Source organism: Benincasa hispida, chromosome 10 (assembly GCF_009727055.1).
Source record: "Benincasa hispida cultivar B227 chromosome 10, ASM972705v1, whole genome shotgun sequence".
Lineage (NCBI taxonomy): Eukaryota > Viridiplantae > Streptophyta > Magnoliopsida > Cucurbitales > Cucurbitaceae > Benincasa > Benincasa hispida.
This window is the reverse complement of record NC_052358.1, coordinates 51,778,564-51,800,339: the sequence shown is the minus strand read 5'-3', so window position 1 is coordinate 51,800,339 and position 21,776 is coordinate 51,778,564. Positions and strand designations below refer to the sequence as shown.

The window sequence follows — 21,776 nt, the reverse complement described above, 5'->3', positions numbered from 1 at the left end:
ACAATCTTTAATACATAGTATTTTGATGCTTTCAAAATAAACGGTAAGCTTATCTTAGGGCTTGTTGATCTTCTTAGATATCGGCCTTCGGGCTCGTTGATTTCTTTAATGATCAGTTTTGGGCTTGTTAATCTTCTTGGACAATCGGCCTTTAGACTTGTTGATGATGATCGACCTTTGGACTTGTTAATCTTCTAGGATGATTAGCCTCCGGGTTTGTTGAGTTAATATTAATTTGATGCAATGTGGATCGATCTCTAGTGTTTGATCTTCTAATTCTCTCTCGGTTGGATGAATGTGCTTGACTTGAAGAAGAAAAGTACTGAACGCTGAAGTATAAGTTTTTGAAGAGTGTTTGTGTCCTCAAGGATCTTGGAAGAGTGTTTGTCTTCAAGAGACTTCTATCTAGATGCAGCTTCAGGAGTCTTGGAGTCCTCTGCTTGTTGAGATGGATTCTCTCTATGTTCTCTGAATATAGGAGTACTTATATCTTCAAATGACTTCTATTTATATAACTCCTTGATGGACTTCGTGGGCTTGAGCCTAACTTTGATTGGCCCATGTGTCTAACCTTTGAACCTAATTTAATTAGACTTAGGTCTAGCCTTTGGGTCTAATTTACAGTTTTAGGACCACATTGGTAACTGGGCCAATACCCAAATTATAACGCCAAATTGGTCGAAATTAATTTTACTCGATCGACATCGGCAAGGAAAACATAGAATTTGTCCTCAATTTCAATTTAAGACACATGTCAACCTCTTAATTGGTCACAAATTTGACAATTTCAAAATTTCGTCATTAATTTAGCAAATGATGTGGCAGTCCATGGTTGGTTCGAAATTTCTCCTCCAACTGTAATATTCACACTGTCAACAAGTGATGGACAGCTCAACCGATTACCTATTGATGCCGCAAAAGGCTAATTACAATTTCCTGGAAAATAAATAAATAAATTGAATTTTAAAAAAATCACCTAAAAAAACACTTGGATTTGTGGCCTCATCGATCTAAAGCAGAAAAATATGAAGTTTGAAGCAGCCTTAGAGGAGATTGACAATTATCTTCAGTCTTTAAACTTTTTGGTGAAGTTTGTGGTATGAGTTCGGATAATCTAATCCTTTCATTGGCAATTTTGTTCTGTACATCAACACAAACAAAAGGCTTCTTAGTTTCAATCTCTTGTCAACAACTTCATGAGAATAATGGTGAAGTTTATCAACGGAAGAATTCAGAAAGTATAATACAAATTATACATTAAATTTCAAATTTAGTCTCTGAACCTTTAGTTTTCTGCCTCCCTAAACCTTTTTATTTACAAAATTTAGTACTTGAACTTTCAATCTTTTAAAAAAGAAATTCTTAGATTTTGAAATCTATCAGACGTTTTTGAATGTTCAAAAACCAAATAAACATAAACTTCAAAATTCAGCTTATATAATTTAACCCATAAATTATAAAGAAAATTATATTTTTAGTCTTCCAGTTTTGAAAAGTATATTTGTTTGATCCCCGAGTTTTCAAAACAATACCTTTTTAGACCCTGAAGTTTTTTAAAATAGATTAAAAGGTCCTTGCAATAATTTTTTATTATTTCAAATTAGAAAATTTTTTTTTTTAAATTGCCTTCTCTCTAAAAATTATTTTTAGGACAAATTAATTTACACCTATGAACTTTGGGGGTTGTATCAATTTAAACCGTAAAAATAATAATTGTATCAATTTAAACCTTGAACTTTCATAAGTGTATCAATTTAAACCCTCTTTTATGTTTTATTTGAATACACTTATGAAAGTTTAGAGTTTAAATTGAAATGCTCATGAAAGTCCAGAGTTTAAATTGATATAATAATGTTTGGGGGTTAAAATTGATACTAGCCCCAAAGTTTAGGGTTTAAATAGACACAACCCCTTGCCCCATTTTCTAAATATAATTTTATAATTCAAAATTTTATATAATTATAAGAAATGAAAATAGTTTAGGAACCTTTTTAAAGATATTCTTAAAAACTTGAGGACTAAAGGGTACAGTTTGAAAACTCAAGAATCAAATGCACTTATTCTAAAAAAGTGGGACTAAAAATGTATATTTTTAAAACTCAATACCAAAAACACCTATTCAAAATTCAGGGACTCTAAATTATATATACCTTGAATTTGAAATCCTGTAGCTCTCTTTCCACTGAAGCAATTCTAATCATTAGTTGATCTAGTGCCTCCTCAGCCACAGAAGGGCATATCTCAGATGCAGGTTTCGTTACTCCAGCTGCCTGCAAGTTAAAAGAAGAATGTATAACTACAAAGTTATAACTACAAAGTAAATTCAGAGTTGTGAAGGAGAACAGTTTTTCTACTTTCAGTTTCGTTATAAACTTACCTTTAAAACGCTGGTGCACAAATTCAATAGCTTCCGAGCTAGTTGGACCTTCTCTTCCTCGGTTTCCTATAATTGATTGTTTTTAGACAATGAGAAGCTACACATTTTCAAGCCATCATTTTTAATTTGCAGAGTACTAACCTTCAACTTGATGTTTAGTCGTTCCTCCTCATCGAAATCAATTTCTGGAGTCTTCCCAATGGAGGTGCGAAAATAAGCCAGCTCTTCTTTTACACGAGAAAGAAGAATCTCGGTTCGATGTAGCTTAGCACTTAGGTCACCATTCTGTGCTCTGAGCTTGTTATTTTCTTCCTGTTGTACATAAAAGGGCAAAGAAAAGTGAGGTTATTACTTGTATCAGAAACGGCTGGAAACTAAGTAACATGAATGACGTTGTCTCAATTCTCACTTTGATTTTGGCATGGTGATGAATACGCTGCTGGATATTTTGCTGACCAGACAATTTCCTAAGTTCTCCTTCAAGTTCCAATACTTTCTGCTTGTGATTGAAGTTCTCAGACTACGCAGAAACACAAAAGGCAAATCAAGATAAGATCATGGAAAATGACATATACCCCAGTAGCCAACTAAGACAAAATGAAACATAAGAATGTTTGAAAAGGAAAATGAAGATGAAAGAAATTTAGGATCCAAAACCTTTAACATTTCATTTTCAGTCTTGAGTAACTGATCTTTGTTGCGAAGTTTTTCCAGAGCAACTTGTAAGGTCAGCATTTCAGCTTGCTTTCTATCAATCTCCTCCAACCATCTGAAGAGGCAGAAACTTAGACATGATTGAAATGGTCAAACAAGTTTGAAAATTGAAAATACTTGACACTCATAGAAACCATCTGAAGAGGCAGAAACTTAGATATGATTGAAATGGTCAAACAAGTTTGAAAATTGAAAATACTTGACACTCATAGAAGCTCACCCACGACGCTCCTCAACAAACTCACTGAGCTGTTTCTTCAGTTTTACTACTTTCTCCTGAAAGATATCCAAGATTACAAACTCGCTCTGGTTTTCAACTTAGTAGTCATCAGCATTGTAAAAACTAAGATTACCTTTTCCTGGAACTCGACAATGTTGAATTGGGCACTCTCTGATATCTTCTGCATCTGATGATTATCATCGAACAGTGACTAGTAATATTAAACAGCAAATTGTAAGAAATCTTTCTAAACAGACTGTAGTGCTGAAAGTTCCATTAACAAGAAACAGTAAGGTGATAACTTTAAATGTTGCTTGGACACCCCATCAGATGAATGAACATGGCAAAAGAAGACTATAAATAACAAAGAAGGTTGCATAAAATACCATGCAAGTGGTCATATCCAGCTTGACACCTAGCAAGTCTCGGATGACATCATGTGTCATACTCTCAGCAGCAGCTAGTCTTGCATTCAATGCAAATACCTGTATGAACACCCAAAAGATCAATAATTTTGGAAAAGTTAACTATATTTGTTGATTCATACTTATAGATATATGAACTTCCAAAACAGGGTTATGTGCACAACACCTCTTTTTGTCTACTAGCTGCCAAAGATTCAAGCTCCTCAATGCGATTCCTTGCAGCAAAGAGGTCTTCATCCTTCTCAGATTTCATTTGTTGTGCCAAGCCCAATCCAATGCATTTAAAAGGTGAACCAGATCCACGTGGCCTTGTTGCATACTTGTCTGTCTTGTTTGAAGAAGAATTAGTGACATATGTGGAATGCCCTTCAGGTCTGACTTGTTCAGCCATCGCTTCCAAGGATTTGAACTATTACAGGGATTTGTGACTTGTGAAGTTAGAGGCAAAGAATTAACACTGTTTCAGAAAGAATGAAACTTAAAGTCGGCTACCTTTTGCTTATACTCGTTAGCCTGTGCTTCTGCATGCAAGTTCAGTTCAGAGATATGGACTTTAAGTTGACCAATCTGTTAAAACAAAACGAAAATGAAATACTACTCCAGATTAAAGCTATCATCTTGGCTCAAAGTCTTATGAAAAAAATTCAGTTACAATTGAATGCTTAGTGCGAACTATAGTTTTGGTATATAACAAGGATGAAACAATAACATCACCTCAGCAATTTTTTCATTTACTTCTCCTTCAAGAATTTGTACATGTTTACACGCTTCTGCAAGGCTTTTCTCTATTTCACTTACATATCTACGGGCACAAGGAGGAAAAAAGATTAATGTAATCATTAGTTACAGAACATGTTCAAACCGTTTTAGAAAATGGAATGAGTGAGTTGAGGGTATTATACTTTTTCAAGTCAGCATCAGCATTTTTAAAATTATTCATTTGATTCTTCACAGCATGAAGCTCTAATTCGAGCTCTTCTCGTTGTAACCTCTGTTGTTCAGCATCTTCCTTTACAATATCAACCTAAAAAGGGGATCAGACATCAGTATATTTAGTTGAATCATGAATGACAGAATACTGTCGAAAAGAAATTTCAAGTAATGTAATCACTTTTCTCTTCACCTTATTTTCCAATACATTTATCGTACACTCTAGCTCTTCCACAGACCTCTCCAAGAGTTGCACTTCAGCCTCCTTCTCTTTAGCATATATCTTTTGTGATTCAGCTACCTGACAATGACATTCATAACTTTATTAGGATAAAGGTATCAATAAAGGAAATCCACACGCTGACATATCCATTAATTGGCTTATTTATAGAACATACCTGTTGAGCTTCCATCAGATTTGCCTCATTTTCTTCAGTTAGTGCTTCTAAGGTTCCTAGCTTTCCTTTCACGCTACACACCTCCATTTGTAGCTGATCCCTTTCACTTGCCAGTTCATTCAAATTTCTCTTCAAAAATTCAATCAAGTCATTCATTTGGCTGAGTTGATTGCCCATTTCTAACAGTTCCCTTTCCAAGTCTTCAGATAACTTCCTCTTTTCTGACAACTCCTCCTCAATTGAACATTTTCCTACTAAAACATTTTCAATTTGTGTTTTGAGCTCCAAATTTTCACTGAAAATTAACTTTTTAGAATCGCTTTCTTTTGATAAATTGAGCTCCAGATCATAGATTATATCCATTTTATCCTGCAACTGAGCTTCTAGTCTATGGGCATGAGCAATGGCCTTATCAAGTTCAGCTGACTTTTCTGCAAGCTCATTATCTAAAGCCTCCATTGAAGCTACCGTCTTATCTAGTTCATCTTTTTTGTCCTTATTTTTAGAAGCAGATTCCTGCAGCAACCTAAGATCAAAAAGAAGTCCAGCAAGAACTTCGTCCTTCCTTATTAACTCAGTTTGAAGAGTCAAATTCTCCAATTCCACTTCCTTGGTACTCAACTCCAGGTATTCAAACTCTTCCAGAAAAGTAGACATGTTTCCCACATTTTCCAGCATCTCATGATATACCTTTTCCAGGGCTGGAAAACCAGCATTCAACCCGTCAACTACTCTGGCACAGTCAACATCTAACATGGCTATTGAATCAACAGATTTTGCAATGTTCATACTCATATTCCTGAGAACTGCATTCATATTTTCCTCATAATATTGAAGTTTGTTTCTGACAGAAACATTCTCCTCATTTAGGGTAGTTATATGGTTAACACAGATTTCAAAATCTTGCCGTTTTGAGCACAATATCTCTTTAAGTATAAGCTGAAAATATTGTAGCTCCAGCAATTCAATATTTTTCACTTCAAGATCAGTATTTAGATTCTGATTTTTCTGATCAATGGAATGTATGTGACTGGAAGAATCTTCCAATAACTTTTCTTTTGTTTGCAAAGTCTTCAGTAATCTATCACATTCAGCTTCAAGTGCTTGACATTTCCCCCTAACTTCATCCAGTTCATCTTTCAATACATCATTTGAAACACTGGCTTCTTTTAGCAGCTGAATATCTCGTTCAAGAGTTTTGTTTATTTCATCCATCTTCTTCACACTCATATTGCTTTCATTCAGTTTTGACAATAAATTTTTCCTCTCGACTTGTGCTTCTTGAACTTCCTTTTGTAGAAGTGCAACCTCGAGTTGTTCTCTCAACTCTTCATCAACCTTGGAAATAATTGCCCTTTCCTTCAAAATCTCCAAAAATGTTAGACAATTTATATGCTCTCTATCAGCAATAGACTTCTGGTGAGTAAACTCTTCCATTTCTGCATCTAAAATAAATGACTCTAAATCTCTAAGGACCAAATTTGTCACAAAAAATTCAGTTTGGAACTCGAGGAAATTTTCCCTTTCCTTCAGCAATTGCTCTTGATCCAGTAGTGATGAAATCAAATTTTTATTACTGTCATCCAACTCCTTCATCAAAACAACAAGTTGGTGTCCCATGTAATTTGACCTTTCTAACATTTGTTCCTCCTGTATTTGTAGGTCTGATATCCTTTTTTCAAATGCATTTAGCTTTGAACTCATTTCTCCCGCTTCCTCCTCTTTCTTTTGGATGCGATGAAAACCATTCTTGAGGTCAAACAGCAATTTTCCTTTCAGAATTTTACACATATCAAGCTCTCTTTTTGACTTGAGGTTTTGCTCCCTTAAACCAGCTACTGCAGCATCTGATTCACACAGCCCGTGCTGAAGCAAACCATTCTCAGCATTTAGCCCCATCACAGTTTCCAATAGGATCCCCATGTGACAGAGGTGCAGCACTGATATAGCACAATCCTTCACAATTATCTCAGACCATACATTCTCAAAACATGAGCGGACAAACTTGGATGAGTCCAGTTGTAAAGACTTCATTGATTGGATCTCGGATGCCAATGACATGAAACTGCTATTGACAGTATTCTGGACTTCTGCAATGATATCCTCCAGTTCCACAATGGAAGCCTCTATTTCCATTGAATTTGAGCATAGGTGTTCCTCTAGAGTTTGCAATTTCTGACATGCTAAAGTATTACAGTCTTGCATGCTTTTGAACTCTTTCCTCAATAGTTCCTGCTCAGTGATTTGCAACATTTCCTTTTCCCTTAGCCTTTCTATTTCAAGTTTCAATGTCTCGTTTGCTATCATGAGCTCATTAATCATAATATCTGCTTCTTGTATGGTCTCTTGAACTTCTTCAAATTTAGCCAGAATGCAAGATGCCTCTGCAGTTTTGTGGACTGCAAGTACTGTTGCTTCCTCAACTTCAAGTTCAAGTAACTGTGAGACATGAAATGATAGATCAGGTAATGATGGTTACTAAAATATCTATAAATTGTTGACCTAATTTGAGACGATCATATACTGAAATTTCAACAAACAAATTCAAAGATAGGCACATCAGACTACCAAAATGTAATGACAACATTGGGTCCATATCCATGCGGTATTCTAGTCAGAAACAGTTGTTTCAATGGCATCATTCTTTTATATAGGTAAAGAGTAAGGAAAAGTGAAGATCTTTAATATGAAAGATGCTGCAGGTTGTGGACATATTAAAATTTGATTGATCAAACATGAGGAATTAAACAGCTACTTGAATCAAAATTAAGTAACAATTTTAAATAAACAGGGGGAATAAGGATTAAAAAAAAGAATTAAGAAATATAGTTGAGATGTGTAAAAAAAAAGGAAAACAGTTAAGAATATATTTTTTGTTAACCTCTTTTGTTTGGCACCAACCAGAACCAGCTTCAAGCACATTCTGTTCAAATGCTTTTAGCCTGTGACTGAAAGATTCCATCACATTCTCAGATTGCTTTTCAAACTTTTCAATAGTATCTTGCAGCATAAGTACTTGATTCATTAAACACTGTAAGTTCTGCTGATTCCGTTTTTCATTGATAAACATCTCTTTCTTCTCATTTTGAAGCTTGACCATCTGAGCTTGTACCACTCCCAAGCTTCTTAGTGCAGACTCAATTTCTTTCTTGAGAAGTGTGATGGTATCTCTACCAGATTTAGTATTGAAGGTTTGAGACTCTAAGTTTTTCTCTTTACATGGATAGCCAGGTACGTCTTTTCCAATTTTAGGAGAACGATCAAATATTTCAGCTCTTTGCCCTTCTTCCTGGTTTACATTGTTCTCTTGATGTGTGTTTGCACCTGTCTGCAACATATTTCACATTTGGCAATCAGGAAGGCAACCTTCAGTCATAGTTAAACATCATATATGCATGCAACTAACCTCAAGATCTATCTTTGTCAATCAGAAAGCAAAATTTTAGCTTACCCATCGTTCTTCCCTCTCACCCAAAGACGAATGTATATCCTTTGATTCCCGTTCCTCATTATTAATATGCTGCTCTCCCATATTTGAGCTCATGCATGACCTTAGAGTAGAAACACCAGTTTTTAGCTCAGCTAGCTTCTCAATTGTCAAAATTTTATCATTCTCAAATTCATCAAGCTTTACTTGCATGGAATGATGATATTCTTGTTCCTCGGTAAGTTGCTTTCCCAGTGTAGCACAAGTTCCCCTTGATTCCTCTAGTTGCTCCCTTAGATGCACTATCTGTTCCTCTGCTGCTTTGATCAAAGTCGCTTGGTGCTCAACATGGGCATCTTTCATTGAGTTTGATTCTACTAATTCTTTGATCTGGATATCCATATCCTTCGAGGCATCAGAATGAGAATGGTTCAACTCTGATAATCTATTAACAAGAATAAAAGCAACTGTAGCACAAACTGATGTCTTTCTAACACGCTCTTCTGCCAATTTGATGGTGTCTTCCATTTCTGCAATACTTGTAGCCTTTTCTTTAATCTGGAATGTCAAATGAAGGATCTCTTCATCTTTTTCCTTGCACTCCAGCTGGTGAGCTTCTGTGATAGCTAATGCCGCTCCTCTGAGAGATTTAAGCATGCTCTCCATGTCGATACGTTTATTGTTTGCATCCTCCAAACACCTTCTGAGTTCTTCAATTAACAAGTCCTTCTCAGATAAGATTCTTATCATTCTACTCACTTGTTCAGAAATCCAGATCCTTTTCTCTGGAAAGGAAGAAGATATGTTGTCAAGGTGATTTGAGGCATCCACAAGTGCTACATATCCATCAGCAAGAATTTCTTCCATCTCACAAGTCAGCAGTTCCCATTCTTCAGTCAATGTTGTTAGTTCCTGGTCCTTTTTCTCAAGCACTTCACTTAAACTTTCATTATTTTCAGTCATAAGCTGGAGTTCATCCTGCAGATGCTTCAATTCAGATTCCAAGGAGTTTACACCATTTTTCATCTCTATTTCTTTCAAATGACTTTCTTGGACTTGTTGCTGAAGTATAGCCAGCTCTTCCTGCATACAGACAATCACCTCAGCAGTTTCAGCTTCAGCTTGCCTGCGAACTTCATCAATTTCTTTATCATTTGAAGCTTGACATTCACGATCCCTTTGGCACAAAGCATTCAGTCTCTTGGCCTTTTCAAGAGAAACTTGCATCTTGTTCAGTCTTGTTCGCAGTCGAGATTCGTCATGTCTGGAATGAACTGGAGGTGATTCAGGTGAATTATCATGCATCTCTTTTAGAGCAAGGCACTTTTTCAAACACATGATTTCATGTTCCCGTTCACTCAAAAGCTGCGAATGTTGACAGTTGCTATTCCTCAGTTCCTCGATCTCATTGATTGAGAGAATTTGCTGGGATTCAAGAGCTTCGATAATGGATTTTGCTTCTTCTAATTCTCTACCTACAGCTTCACACTGTTCATTCATCTGCAGAAGATCTTTAGCTGCATTCTGAAGATCTTTGTTCAAGCATATGACTTTTTCATCAACTTCTCTGTGAGACAACATTCCTTCGTTGAGAATGATTTTAAGTACATCCAATTCCATCTGCAAGTTCAGAATTTCTTCATCATGTTTCTCCAGCAAGGGGTCGTCAATCCCCTCTCTCAGCCTCTGATTTTCAAAATCAGTTTTAAATGATCCCTGGAAGATCAAATTGAAAAGGTCATAAATGCTTTAGACCTTTGTAGGACTGTAATATTCCAGTGTTCAACAATTAGGTGCATAAAACTTCTTCTTTCAACAATTAGGTACTTTAGAACAAAATACCTCAATGGTAAAGATACTATGATCTTGATGCTGTTCAGATTTTAAATTTTTCAGCATTGATTGCAATCGGTCTACCTCCCTGCATAGAGTGAACAAGTTAATTCTCAGATCAATAACGTACTAAAATGTCTCAATTTTCAAAATTAAGAAAGAAAAATTATAATGGATAAACTGGTTTTCAAAAATATGTAAAATTTCCAGTTTATAGAAGCAACCGCAAATAAGGTTTTTCAAAATATATATACATATATTAACTACAAATTCACTTGATAATAGTAACCAATAAATTTTTAACTTCTAACTATATTAGTTGATTTAGATAATGATAAATAACTTAAATGTTAATTGGAACTATTATATTAATTATTAATTGACATGGGTTTAGTATCTTTTTCCATCATTTATCTTAATTACTAGTTGACTTAATAATAATAGTGCAAGGCCCCGGTTGTCTATACATATGAGAGAAGGGATAAGAGCGGAAATTCCAGGGAGGCAAAGTAGTCAGTGGGCCATGAGGTTCATTTGGGTGTTGTGGGGATCATTGCTGAGAGAGGTTTAAGGAAGGTTTTGGGAGTTTGGCGGGTTGTGGAAAATTGGTGAGAAAGGCTTTCTTGGAATTTCTCAGCTCTCTCAAATGTGCTGAGATTGTTGGTTCTACTCTTCTAATTTACATTGTTGCCTGTTCTTATTTCGTAGTGTAATTGTTGAACTCTTGCTTGATTTCCGTGAAGTAAATATATAAGAACAAGGGAGGTCTGCCCCTCAGATTTCTCGGAATTTGTGTTCTTGTTGGGTTTTCTGTGTGCAGGTGAAGAGGAATCTAATAAATAGTCGATTCATTTTCAAAAGCAATTATTGATTTACATAATGGATTATTATTATTATTATTATTATATATTTTTTTTTTTTATAATTTCAATTGCTTTCTAGGTTTACTATTTTTGCAAAATGCAGAGCTGTATTATGTTATATTTGAGTTAGCCCATATAAAAGCCTAGCGAAATAAACGTCAGGCAGAAATAAGAGATGTACTTACCAGCTAAGTTTTTTATTTTCCTTTAGGCAAGATTCTAGACTGCATTTGGTTTCCTCTAGTTCATCAAGTGCTTTCTTCAACTGTAACACCCAAAATTTAGTCTAATATTCAGTACATACGAAAAACATGAAGAAAATATGGATTAAAAAAAGTGGACAACTCATAAGGGTGTTCATGTAAAAAATCAAGTTCTGTTTTTTCTAAGAAAAAAAAATGTTACTTTTTTATGTTTTTGAACGATAATATCAGAAACATTTTTTAGGGAAAGCTAACAGAAAGTGAAGATGGTATTCTTGCGTTTATATTTTGTGTTCATATATAATGAGACAGGAAAAAGCATATGAAGCTTGTAATAAATATTAGCAAGCATTCTACATAAGGTTCCTCTCAAAGAGAAAAGTATGCAAAAATGATGAAAGATCTAGGAAGAATACTTCTAGTCCTATTTTCCTGCTTGAACACAAAGTTTTCAGTACAGAAATACTGACCTGAGGTTGCATGGTAGGTTTTGATTCATCTTGCTGTTCTGAATTCCCAGAGAGAAATTGAAGCATCTGTTTATTATTAATATTAGAAAATGGTTATAAGCTTTTCAAAAGAAAATCAAAATAACTTCAACAAGAAAGTAATATGTGCACACTTTCAACTTTTATAAGTACCTGATCACGTGATTTGGATACTTCATCCATGAGTACTTCTCTCTCTCCCTCTTCATAGAATTCTTGAAATCTATTGAATATTAAGAATTGAAGTCTTCACAAGCAAAAAAGAAAAAGAACTTGAGAAATATTACCTTCTAAGCTGATCCAAAAGCCTAATGTTCTCTAAGGCGAAGCGTGTAACTTCAGGATTTCTATCTATTTTGGCCCGAAGTAGCTGAATCTCCTCAGATAGACCTCTATTCTCATCAAGAAGATAAGTTTCTGCCGAAATTGAACCACCAAGAAGTGACTCCATTCTCTGAATTTTGTCTTCTCGAAATTTGAGCATCATTTTTGTACACCTTGTATCCTCTTCTCTTTGGCGAACCTGAGAAGAAGTTAAGAAGATGAATTATTGCCTAAATAAAAGGAATTCCAGAATAAGGAATTAAAAAGAAGAGAGATACCAAACGGTTCAGCTGTTCAATTTCAGCTTCAAGTTGCTTGATGGAAGCTTCTGCCATTTTTTCCCTCCTCAAGGCACCAGCAAGTACTATCTCCAAAGATTTCAACTGTGTTTTTTTTTTTTTTTTTTTTACCATGCCATTTCCCCAATATCATTAGAAGAAAACCAATAAAATAAATTGTCATAACCTTCCACCACAGAAATTTTAAAAAGCAATACGAGTCTGGAAACATTCCAAAATACTATGCAACCTCAACGGTGAATATGAAGATAAAATATTACTGATTTCAACAGAATTAGTACCAAAATATATATAACTGATCAATTATTACAAATTTAATGCAGCAAAGTATACCTGTTTCGTTGACATTCTCACTTCTTTTGATTGGGATTTAAAGGAATCATCATCTTGTGAAATGTCCATATCACATATATTTTCTGCTTCATAATCCTCACTTTCCATTGGTGTATACTTGACCAAGGAATCAAATGACAGAGACCTGGAAACATTCTGCCGTTTGAGGTATGCAAGCTCCTCCTGTTACACATAAACAAATTATTAAGCGTAATTTGATTTTATGAATTTAAATCAATTATATATATGTCATACCACCCTACCTTAAGAAGCTGTATCTGGCGTTGGAGTGCAATGACATCTCCCGTTGAATCTTCATTGACCACTGCCTATATATGCCATAATGAACAATAAATTGATCATAAGAATTAGGAGGATGTCATCAACAAATTGTTTCCTAAATGAGGGTAACTCACATTGTTTTGGATAAGTTTTGCCCTCTGGGCAAATTTAAGAGTATTAAGTGTTTCAGCTGCACAACTGAACAAGATAATCATATTATAAATAAATTTGTAAGTGAACACGAGGCATCATCACAGAAAAGTACAAGAAAAAACTTCATGATCTAGAACTTAAGAACAGATGTGAAAAGTAGGACAACATAAAGAAATAGTTGGAAGTAAAAAAGAACTAACATTCTAAAAACATAAGGGGCTATAAAAAGTAGTCTGAATAAAATTTTGACTAGTATTGACTAAAATCCGGTATAGAGAATCATTAACTAACCAAATAGAAGGGCTAACATTTGCAATGATCATTGTTTTTGAGTTTCCACCAAGAGAGTCCTGCATTTTTATTTTTATTTTTTGGAGGTGTCAAAAACAACATCAACAGCAGAAAAGGCAGTAGGTTTGAAATAGAACCATTAGAAACCTGAAGAAGAAAGGTTAGCTTTGAATCTCTGTAAGGAATGTGTCTCGGCTTCCCACGTGCCACATCCAGCAAAACCATTATAACATGACTGAAATTATAATCACCATTCAATAAAAAGGTGAAGACATAGACATAAGCAAACCAATATAAAATGGATGAAGGGGAATTAAGGTAAGGGCAAAGATCAGTACCCTAGTGTAGACAGTGACTTGTTAATATTAGCAGCTTCCCTTAAACGCTCACCCTCAGCTCCAGAAGTTTTCTGCCTGTTAAACAGAATACAGGGTTTAATGAAAAAAGAATAGAAGCAACCAAAAAAGGAAGAATTTGATATGTTGTGGCCCGAAGCTCTAACAAAACTGGATGATTCCTAACCTTTCTGAACCAGCAAGGTCAACAAGATTCAGTCGAGAAAAGCGTAGGTTAGTTGAGGACTCCTTTTCCCACTTGCTTTCAATCACACATGTAAATACACTATGTGAGCGACTGCTTTCCCTGTTCATATTTGTGGCTGCAACTTTTCTATTTGAAGAACCCTAAAGGCATCAAACAATGAGATTTGATCAACAAACAAACAAGTTCATTTGAATTGAAAGAAAGAAACAGCCAAAGTTACACAGTAACCTGAGTCAGAAGCCTGAGAATATCACTAACAGTCCTAACTTCAAATTCAGAGAGATTTTCTACATAAACACCCTTCTTAACATCTTCCCGCAGCTGAGAGAAATCAAAATATTTAGAAGAGTAGTCGATAATTATTTACCAATTGATAATGACAAGTAATAAAATATTGCATTAATCAATCCTACAAGTAGATTCGTGGATGAGGGATCAAGAAGATCTGTAATTTGTTCGTTATAAATCTCTAAGAAAGAGCACTTGCAATTGTACTTCAGTTTCTCATCACACCGAATTTCTTCCTCCTGAAAATGAATAAGATTCTGTCAGAAATGACCTTTAACCACAGTGTATTAGAAGGAGATCGAATGAATGTGACTATTACAGCATGGATCCTTGCAAATAAGAACTCAAATATACGTGGAGTGATTCCACGATGTGGACTTGGCTTGACTTCAAGATCATCAATCTCACCAAGCATAGTATGCGTTTTTCCACTTCCAGTCTGCATAATAAGAAACTCAAAACTCAATAAAATAAATAAAGACAATAAATATTTCCTGCTGAGATCAAGATATTGGTTGCTTCTTCATATGCAGATGAATAACATAATTATGAATGTTCTCAAAATTTAAAGCATGAACTTCGTTGCCAAGTAATATAAATGTTTCTCGACTGCAAAAGATAAGAACTTGGTGTATTCCTGCTGAGGGACAGGTTGATAATAACAATGACCTATATCAATTAACAAACAACAGCAATCGTTAACTTTTGTGAACAAATTAGGCAATACATGCTTATTAACATTCATATAATTATAGACTATGACAAGGGTGCAATTAAAATTTGGCAGATTGCTGCAATCAGTAAATCAGCAAGATACAAATAGAAATGAAATGCTACCGCAGTGTTAGGAAAGTAGTGAAGAAACTTTACCTGACCGTAGGCAAACATACAACTATTATAGCCAGACAAGCAGTTCTCAACCATTGGCAGACCAGCCATCCTGAACAACATTTCCTGCGAAGGAGAGCTATGGTCATTAAAAAAGGACAAGGAGAATGAGAGCTTAATTACCAAAAGGACTCAATAAGTGAAAACTTAGAAGAGCCAAACCTGATCAACTGTTTCACATGCGACATGATCAAACGTAAACTTTGTTTCTGGTTGGCCAATCCAGTTGATGGACTGAGCACTTTCTTGTTTTAAGCACCTATTGTAACCATGATTACTTCTCTCCATGCTATTTAAAGGACGAACACGTATAAGAACCTGTAAAATTTAACACCATAGGTTACTCCAGTAGCTAAATACAACAACAAATTTTTAGAGAATCTTGATCAAGCATTAGCAAAATCCATTATGGAAACTCTTGATTGCTTTAAAGTTCCATTATCCTCACAATGGAGAGTCACAGAGCTCCATCAGTAAGAAGAATACAGATGCAATTACCTGTACATTGTGTTCCATCCAAAATGAAGGGTCTTCTTTAAGATCGAAGTGAGGGACTTCGACCGTGTTAACAACCGAAGGTGGCACAGGGTTAGCAGGAATCCCTTTATACAATGCAGAAAAATTATTGATCCGATCAGTTTTGCTGCGAGAAACTGAATACGGAGGCTTGGAAACACTTTTAGTCGGAGTGCTTTGCGTAGAATTGCTTTCGGAATAACTCGAGGTTGCTCTCCCCGCCGTCCTCGTAGTCCTAGGGGTTGTAACGTTAGAAAATCCCCCATTTCCACATCCTCCGCCACCGCCACCGCGGCTCGGTTGTACTGAACAAGTACCCGAATCAGCCTTCTCCTCGTCAGGAAGAGAACCAGATTCGCTTTTCTGAGACCAACCAAATCGCTTCCTCGACGAAAACCCAGCTCCTCCATGCTTGTCCGGCGTGCGAAGCGGCAATGCAAGATCCGAGCCCTTTCCCTTCGCCTTAACGGGAGTCCTTTCAACTCTACTCTTTAAACCAACTTCCTGTTCTGGTTCCGAATTTCGAATCGGCTCTTGAATTGTATTCAATGGAGGTCGCGATATGTCCAATCCAATTCGATTAATCGATGAATCCCTAGGATTCACCGGTACATTTTCGAGCTCCTCGTTCTTACCAGAAACCCGCCGCAAAAATTTGAAGTCCCGAAGCATTCTGGGAAGGAAAAAAAAAAACAACCATAAATCAACAAAAATTAACAAAGAAACTAAAAGAAAGTGAGTGAATGACACCAATAATTCACCTGAAGGAAGAAATGAAGAACAAATACGAGACTATTCGAGCTCCTGAAATTGCTTTTCAGCTGGATTAACGACGCTTTTCCAGCAGAATCTTGGGCAAAAACGAAGAAACTAGAGGAGAAAACAAATGGATCTTAGATGGAAGACAGGGATTTCCAAATCCGTGTGTAAAAATCTGGAGAATCTCTCCTTCTCCATGAACAAATTTGGGAACTCGTCCTGTCGCTGGACAGTTTGAAGTTTGAACTGAGCTCTAAAAAGTGGTGTTCGAGAAGGACTTTTGTGATGGACGGCCGAGATTCTGTCAAAGAGTTTGAAAAATGGACCGCGGCTTTGGGATTTGAATTCAAGAAGGGCTTTTTTGTATTTCCAAAATTAAAAATGAAAGAATTTAGCAAGGGCTTTTTGGTCTAAAGGAAAATATGAGAGGAATTTGAAATTTCCAACGGCTACATGTCAACGTGTCTTGTAGTTAGGTCACTCATGCAGGCCCATGTTCAAGCCCAATTGAATTCAGCTTTAAATAAAAATGGAATTGTCCATACATTTTCATAAACCTCCTTTCATTTGAATTATTTCATTAAAGGCTTTTAACTATAATTTTGGACCATTCTTTCTAACCTTTTTCTATCTATTAATTTGATACTTTTAGACTATTTTTTCAGGGTTAGTTGTATAAATAGAATTCAAGTGCAAAATAATAGAATATATAGTATAATGATAAAAATAATTGCATATACAGAACAAAAAATAGTAAAAGATGAAAAAACCAATGCCCAACAACCATTTAGCGCGCTACTTCCCGTTTTTCTCAAATTGAAAGTTATCAATTATAGTTGCTATCAATGATAGCTTTCAATTTGATAAATGTACTATTAGTTGCTATCACTAATAGTTACTATCAATTGCTATCAGTGATGCTGCTATCCATGAATATCATTGATAGTTGCTATCAATGTCTATCAGCGATAGTTTTGCATTTGAGATGTGTGTTATCAGTTTGCTATCACTTATAACTTTCAATTTAAGAAATATGCTATCAGTTGCTATCACTGATAGCTTTCAATTTGAGAAATGTGCTATTTGTTGCTATCACTAATAACTTCTATCAGTGAATATCACTAATAGCTGCTATCAGAGATAGCTTTAAATTCAAGAAATGTGCTATCAGTTGCTATCCTAAAACATCGATAAATTCCTCTACCAGCAACTCCACCTCTGGTCTATTGCTAAGTCTATCACTAATAGTGGCTATCAGTGTGATAACGTGGTGGCTATCAGTGATAGTGTAGCAGCTATCATATATATATATATATATATATATATATATATATATATATATATATATCAATGATGCCCACTATCAGTGATAGACTAAGCCCTAAGTTTAACAAAGAATGATAAATGAGAAACATAAGTAGAAGAACAGAAACCATCAATTAATGAAATAAATCATTAAATAAACTCATTAAAATCCACAATTACCTCTTAGATCGACAAATCTCCTTGGGATCAATCAATATGAGTGACTTATGTAAATATTTCGAGTGAAGAAGTTTAAGAGAATGTAGCAATCAATGAGCCAAAAGAATGGTACAATATAGCAATTAGAAAAAAACTAAACCATTGAAAAAAAAAAACAAAGAAAGAAAGAAGAAAGCAAAACCATAGAAAAAAAGGAAGAAAAAAAAGAAAAGAAAAGAATAGGAAAAAAAATGAAAGAAAAGGGAGTCGAGAAAGAAAAAGAAAAAAATTAAATTGAATAAGATGAAAATACTTGCAACTGAGGGTAGGATTGGAATTTTTAAAAAAATTACAGGACCATATTTAGAAATGTTTTAAAGTTGTACTATATTTTCAAATTATTTCCAAAATTGTATTATCTAGTATACATTTTTTTTTATTTCCAAAAATTCGAAATTAACTCTCATTTTTCAAATATCCATTTTTGGTTTACTGTATTATAATTATTCTTAATTATAGAAGTCGTGATTCATTTTTTTTCAACCCATTTCATTTAATAATTGTTATTGTTTTAAATATGAAATGGTATATTTCTTTGAATTAAAATGATTATTTTCTCCATATGTTGCATTTCTTCTTTGTGGCTGACGGTGGCATTCATCCATAATCTTCATTTTTATTGTCATTTCATTTCTTATATACATAATAAGAACGAGTACGAATTTAAAGTTATATATAATAGTCTTAAGGTTTTATATAATAATCTCGTTCTATGAGATATATATTCTATATATTTTGTCATATATCCAATATAATATATTTAAAATTGAGATATATATTCCACATAATTTGTTAGATATATAAACTAAGATAGATAATATTCTAATATTTGAAAGGAAAAAAAAAAGAACTTTTAAGACATTTATGGATTTTAGCCTAATGGTTTATTATTTTACACAAAAGTCTAGTCTAATTTACTTATATATATATATATATATATATATATAATATATATATTAAAATCAAAAGAGGAAGTTTCTTGTTATGAATTTTCCAAAACAATATATTTTTTAAAACCTATATAAACAAGAAAGTTTTTCCAAAAATCTAAAATTTATTCCCCTCACAAACGAAAATAAGAAAAGCTTCAACAAAGAAAACAAAATAAATTTTATATATACAACATAATATATTCGACATAATTTGTTTTTTAGAAATAAATTAGAGTATATTTGATAATTACTTGAAAAAGACAATTTGTTAATATATCATCTTATATATTAAATAATATATGCGATGTATATTTACATTTTTCAATATAGTTGTAAACATATCAAAATGTAAAATCATAATATATGTGATGTATATTTATATTTTTCAATATACTATGAATATGTTCGACATATATTCAAATAATAACCAAAATTAATAAATAAAAAAAGTAAATTAATAAATAAAAAAAAAAAGTAAAATTCAAAAATAAAAAATTATGTTAATAAAGAAAGAATTGGATATTTTAAAATTTTTTAATTAATGGTAAAAATGTTAAATTGGTCTAAAATAAAAGTTAAAAAAAAAAAAAAAAACTCTTGATAAAATAATTCAAAAATCAAATACATTTAAGAAATATATGTGTGAAAAAAATTTCATGTAAAAATCTCGTATCGAAAAGTCGTGGTTAAATTGAAAATGCTTTTAGTTTAAAACTTTTCAATTTAGTCCATATAACTTGGCTTAGTTTCAATTTTTCTTTTCTATGGAAGAAAATATTGGGGGTTCTCCATGGAAATTATTTACCATTTAGATCATTTTTAATTTATTGCTCCATAATTAAAATTGCTATTATCATAATAATTTTTATTATTATTCATAATTCACGTATATATTAAATATGTTCTATGGTTGCATTACAAGTAAATGTGACCTTAATTTATTTTAGAAAATCATGAAAAATGATATTTTGAGAAGAATTTTTGATTAAATAGTTAGTTTTCGGCTAAATCTCATTTAGATGGTTAATTCTTAATAAATACACTTTTAAATGGTTAATTCTTCGTGAAAAAATCTTAAACCTCTTAAATAATATAAAATAAAATTTCATATCAAATTATTTAATTATCCATACATAAGAATTTAAAAATAATTTAGAGAAATCAAATTATCATACAATATTTATATTGATACATAAGAGTTTAAATTGATTCACATATAAACTTATCTTTGTGTCTATAATATATATACTTTTTAAAACTTAATAATAAAAAATAGAGATGGAGAATATAATTTTTGTCCCATCTAACTCATGGAAAAAGATTTCGCCTAAGAAAAATAGATATCCTTAGTGATAATATCTTTAAACTTTACTCTAAACTAGTACATGTGAATGAAAACCGTCATCTATACTCTCAAATTTTGTAATTATTTCAATAATACTTATGAACTTTCAAAAGTTGTATTGACACTTTTAACCTATAAAAAAAATTCTAAAAAATACATGAACTTTTAAAAGTTACATTGATATCCTTTTTTTTTTTATTATTATTATTATCATTAAAAGTTTTAAAAAATTATTTACTATTAGTTTATCTAAAAAAAAACTATTTCCTTACACCTCATCTTCCTCTCTTTCATTCTCTCTATCCCTATGGCCTCACACTTTCTCATTTCTTCCCTCTCATTTTTTCTTTTTTTTTTCCATTTCTTCTTCGATATCATCTTAATCTCATTCTTCCGCTTCTTCCCCAATCTCTAAAACTAACATTCATTGCAGCAAAATTGTGTTTTCATGGCACAATAATATAGCCAAATTGATGAAGGGGAGAGAAAAAAGTGTCATAAAAACTAAAATGTGCATTTTTTATTTAAGAAAATGGAGATTTTCATATTTTCAAGATCTAAAGATAGTTTTTTAGTATCACCAATCTATGACTATCATCAACAATCACAAATATACTTAATTAATAATTTTCTTTTAAACTAAATGGCTGAACTTTTTATTTTATAATAAAATAATCTAAAACCCTAAAAACGTATTTGAGGAATATATTTTCGTTGTTTTCAGTCTTCTCTCTTACGCAATCATAAAAATATGTCGTCTATCTTTATAATATGTTACCAAAGGTAGTTGCAACAGTTTTTAAGTGTCATGGAATCTCCATTTTTTAATAGTGAATAAAGATTAAAAAAAATATATGTCGTCTATCTTTATAGTATGTTACCAAAGGTAGTTATGGCAGTTTCTAAGTGTCATGAAATCTCATTTTTTGATAGTGAATAAAGATCAATTTTTTAATTTATTAAAAGTATATTGATTAAATTTAGACATTTTAAAATATAGGATGATGATATCTAAATTACATAGACCAAATTCATATTTTAGAAAGAAAAAAAATTGTCCATCATTCCTATAATCAACAAACAAAGAGTGAAAACAATTGGGGAATAAAATCTTATCATCGCAAAGAATTCAATGAAACTTAACTTTTTGTCTCTTCTAAATCTTTGGTTTAGATAATGTTGAGGTGTGGACCCATTGTCTCATAAATTTAATCTGTCAATGCTCCACCTCCAACATGAATTTGAATATGATCTTTTTCTTGCTGCCAACCTCAAAAATTTAAACCCTCATTTATGGTTTGATTGCTATATTGAACCACTATATGTATATGAAAATTGTGGATGGTAGATAAGGAATTCACCTATACAACAAGAAAAATATCTACAATGTATATGTAAACATGATTAATTGAGCATACATA

At 33.1% G+C, this 21,776-nt stretch overlaps 1 protein-coding gene across 3 annotated transcripts; it reads right to left on the bottom strand.

The window, feature by feature from the left end:
• Nucleotides 1–777: 777 nt before the first annotated feature.
• Nucleotides 778–16,862, bottom strand: LOC120088544 (kinesin-like protein KIN-12D). 3 transcript variants are annotated; one of them, XM_039045931.1, is made up of 37 exons: nucleotides 16,557–16,859; nucleotides 15,778–16,468; nucleotides 15,442–15,597; nucleotides 15,262–15,345; nucleotides 14,711–14,830; nucleotides 14,517–14,630; nucleotides 14,332–14,424; nucleotides 14,083–14,243; nucleotides 13,899–13,973; nucleotides 13,708–13,795; nucleotides 13,561–13,619; nucleotides 13,251–13,314; nucleotides 13,098–13,163; nucleotides 12,835–13,017; nucleotides 12,481–12,585; nucleotides 12,166–12,401; nucleotides 12,032–12,101; nucleotides 11,861–11,926; nucleotides 11,373–11,452; nucleotides 10,334–10,412; nucleotides 8,516–10,207; nucleotides 7,946–8,392; nucleotides 5,065–7,503; nucleotides 4,860–4,967; nucleotides 4,639–4,760; nucleotides 4,451–4,538; nucleotides 4,229–4,303; nucleotides 3,903–4,145; nucleotides 3,698–3,796; nucleotides 3,445–3,522; nucleotides 3,312–3,367; nucleotides 3,035–3,146; nucleotides 2,787–2,897; nucleotides 2,519–2,689; nucleotides 2,378–2,443; nucleotides 2,151–2,270; nucleotides 778–1,140 (listed from the first exon to the last, which is right to left on the bottom strand). In XM_039045931.1, the coding sequence occupies exons 2-37, from the start codon at nucleotides 16,465–16,467 to the stop codon at nucleotides 1,003–1,005; spliced, it is 8,754 nt and encodes a 2,917-aa protein (XP_038901859.1). In that variant the 5' UTR covers nucleotide 16,468; nucleotides 16,557–16,859; the 3' UTR covers nucleotides 778–1,002. The 3 variants fall into 3 exon arrangements, 1 of the variants encoding a protein (XP_038901859.1); XR_005484957.1 differs by lacking the exons at nucleotides 778–1,140; nucleotides 2,151–2,270; nucleotides 2,378–2,443; nucleotides 2,519–2,689 and having other exon boundaries at nucleotides 2,871–2,897; nucleotides 3,291–3,367; nucleotides 16,557–16,862; XR_005484958.1 differs by lacking the exons at nucleotides 778–1,140; nucleotides 2,151–2,270; nucleotides 2,378–2,443; nucleotides 2,519–2,689; nucleotides 3,312–3,367 and having other exon boundaries at nucleotides 16,557–16,862.
• Nucleotides 16,863–21,776: the final 4,914 nt, after the last annotated feature.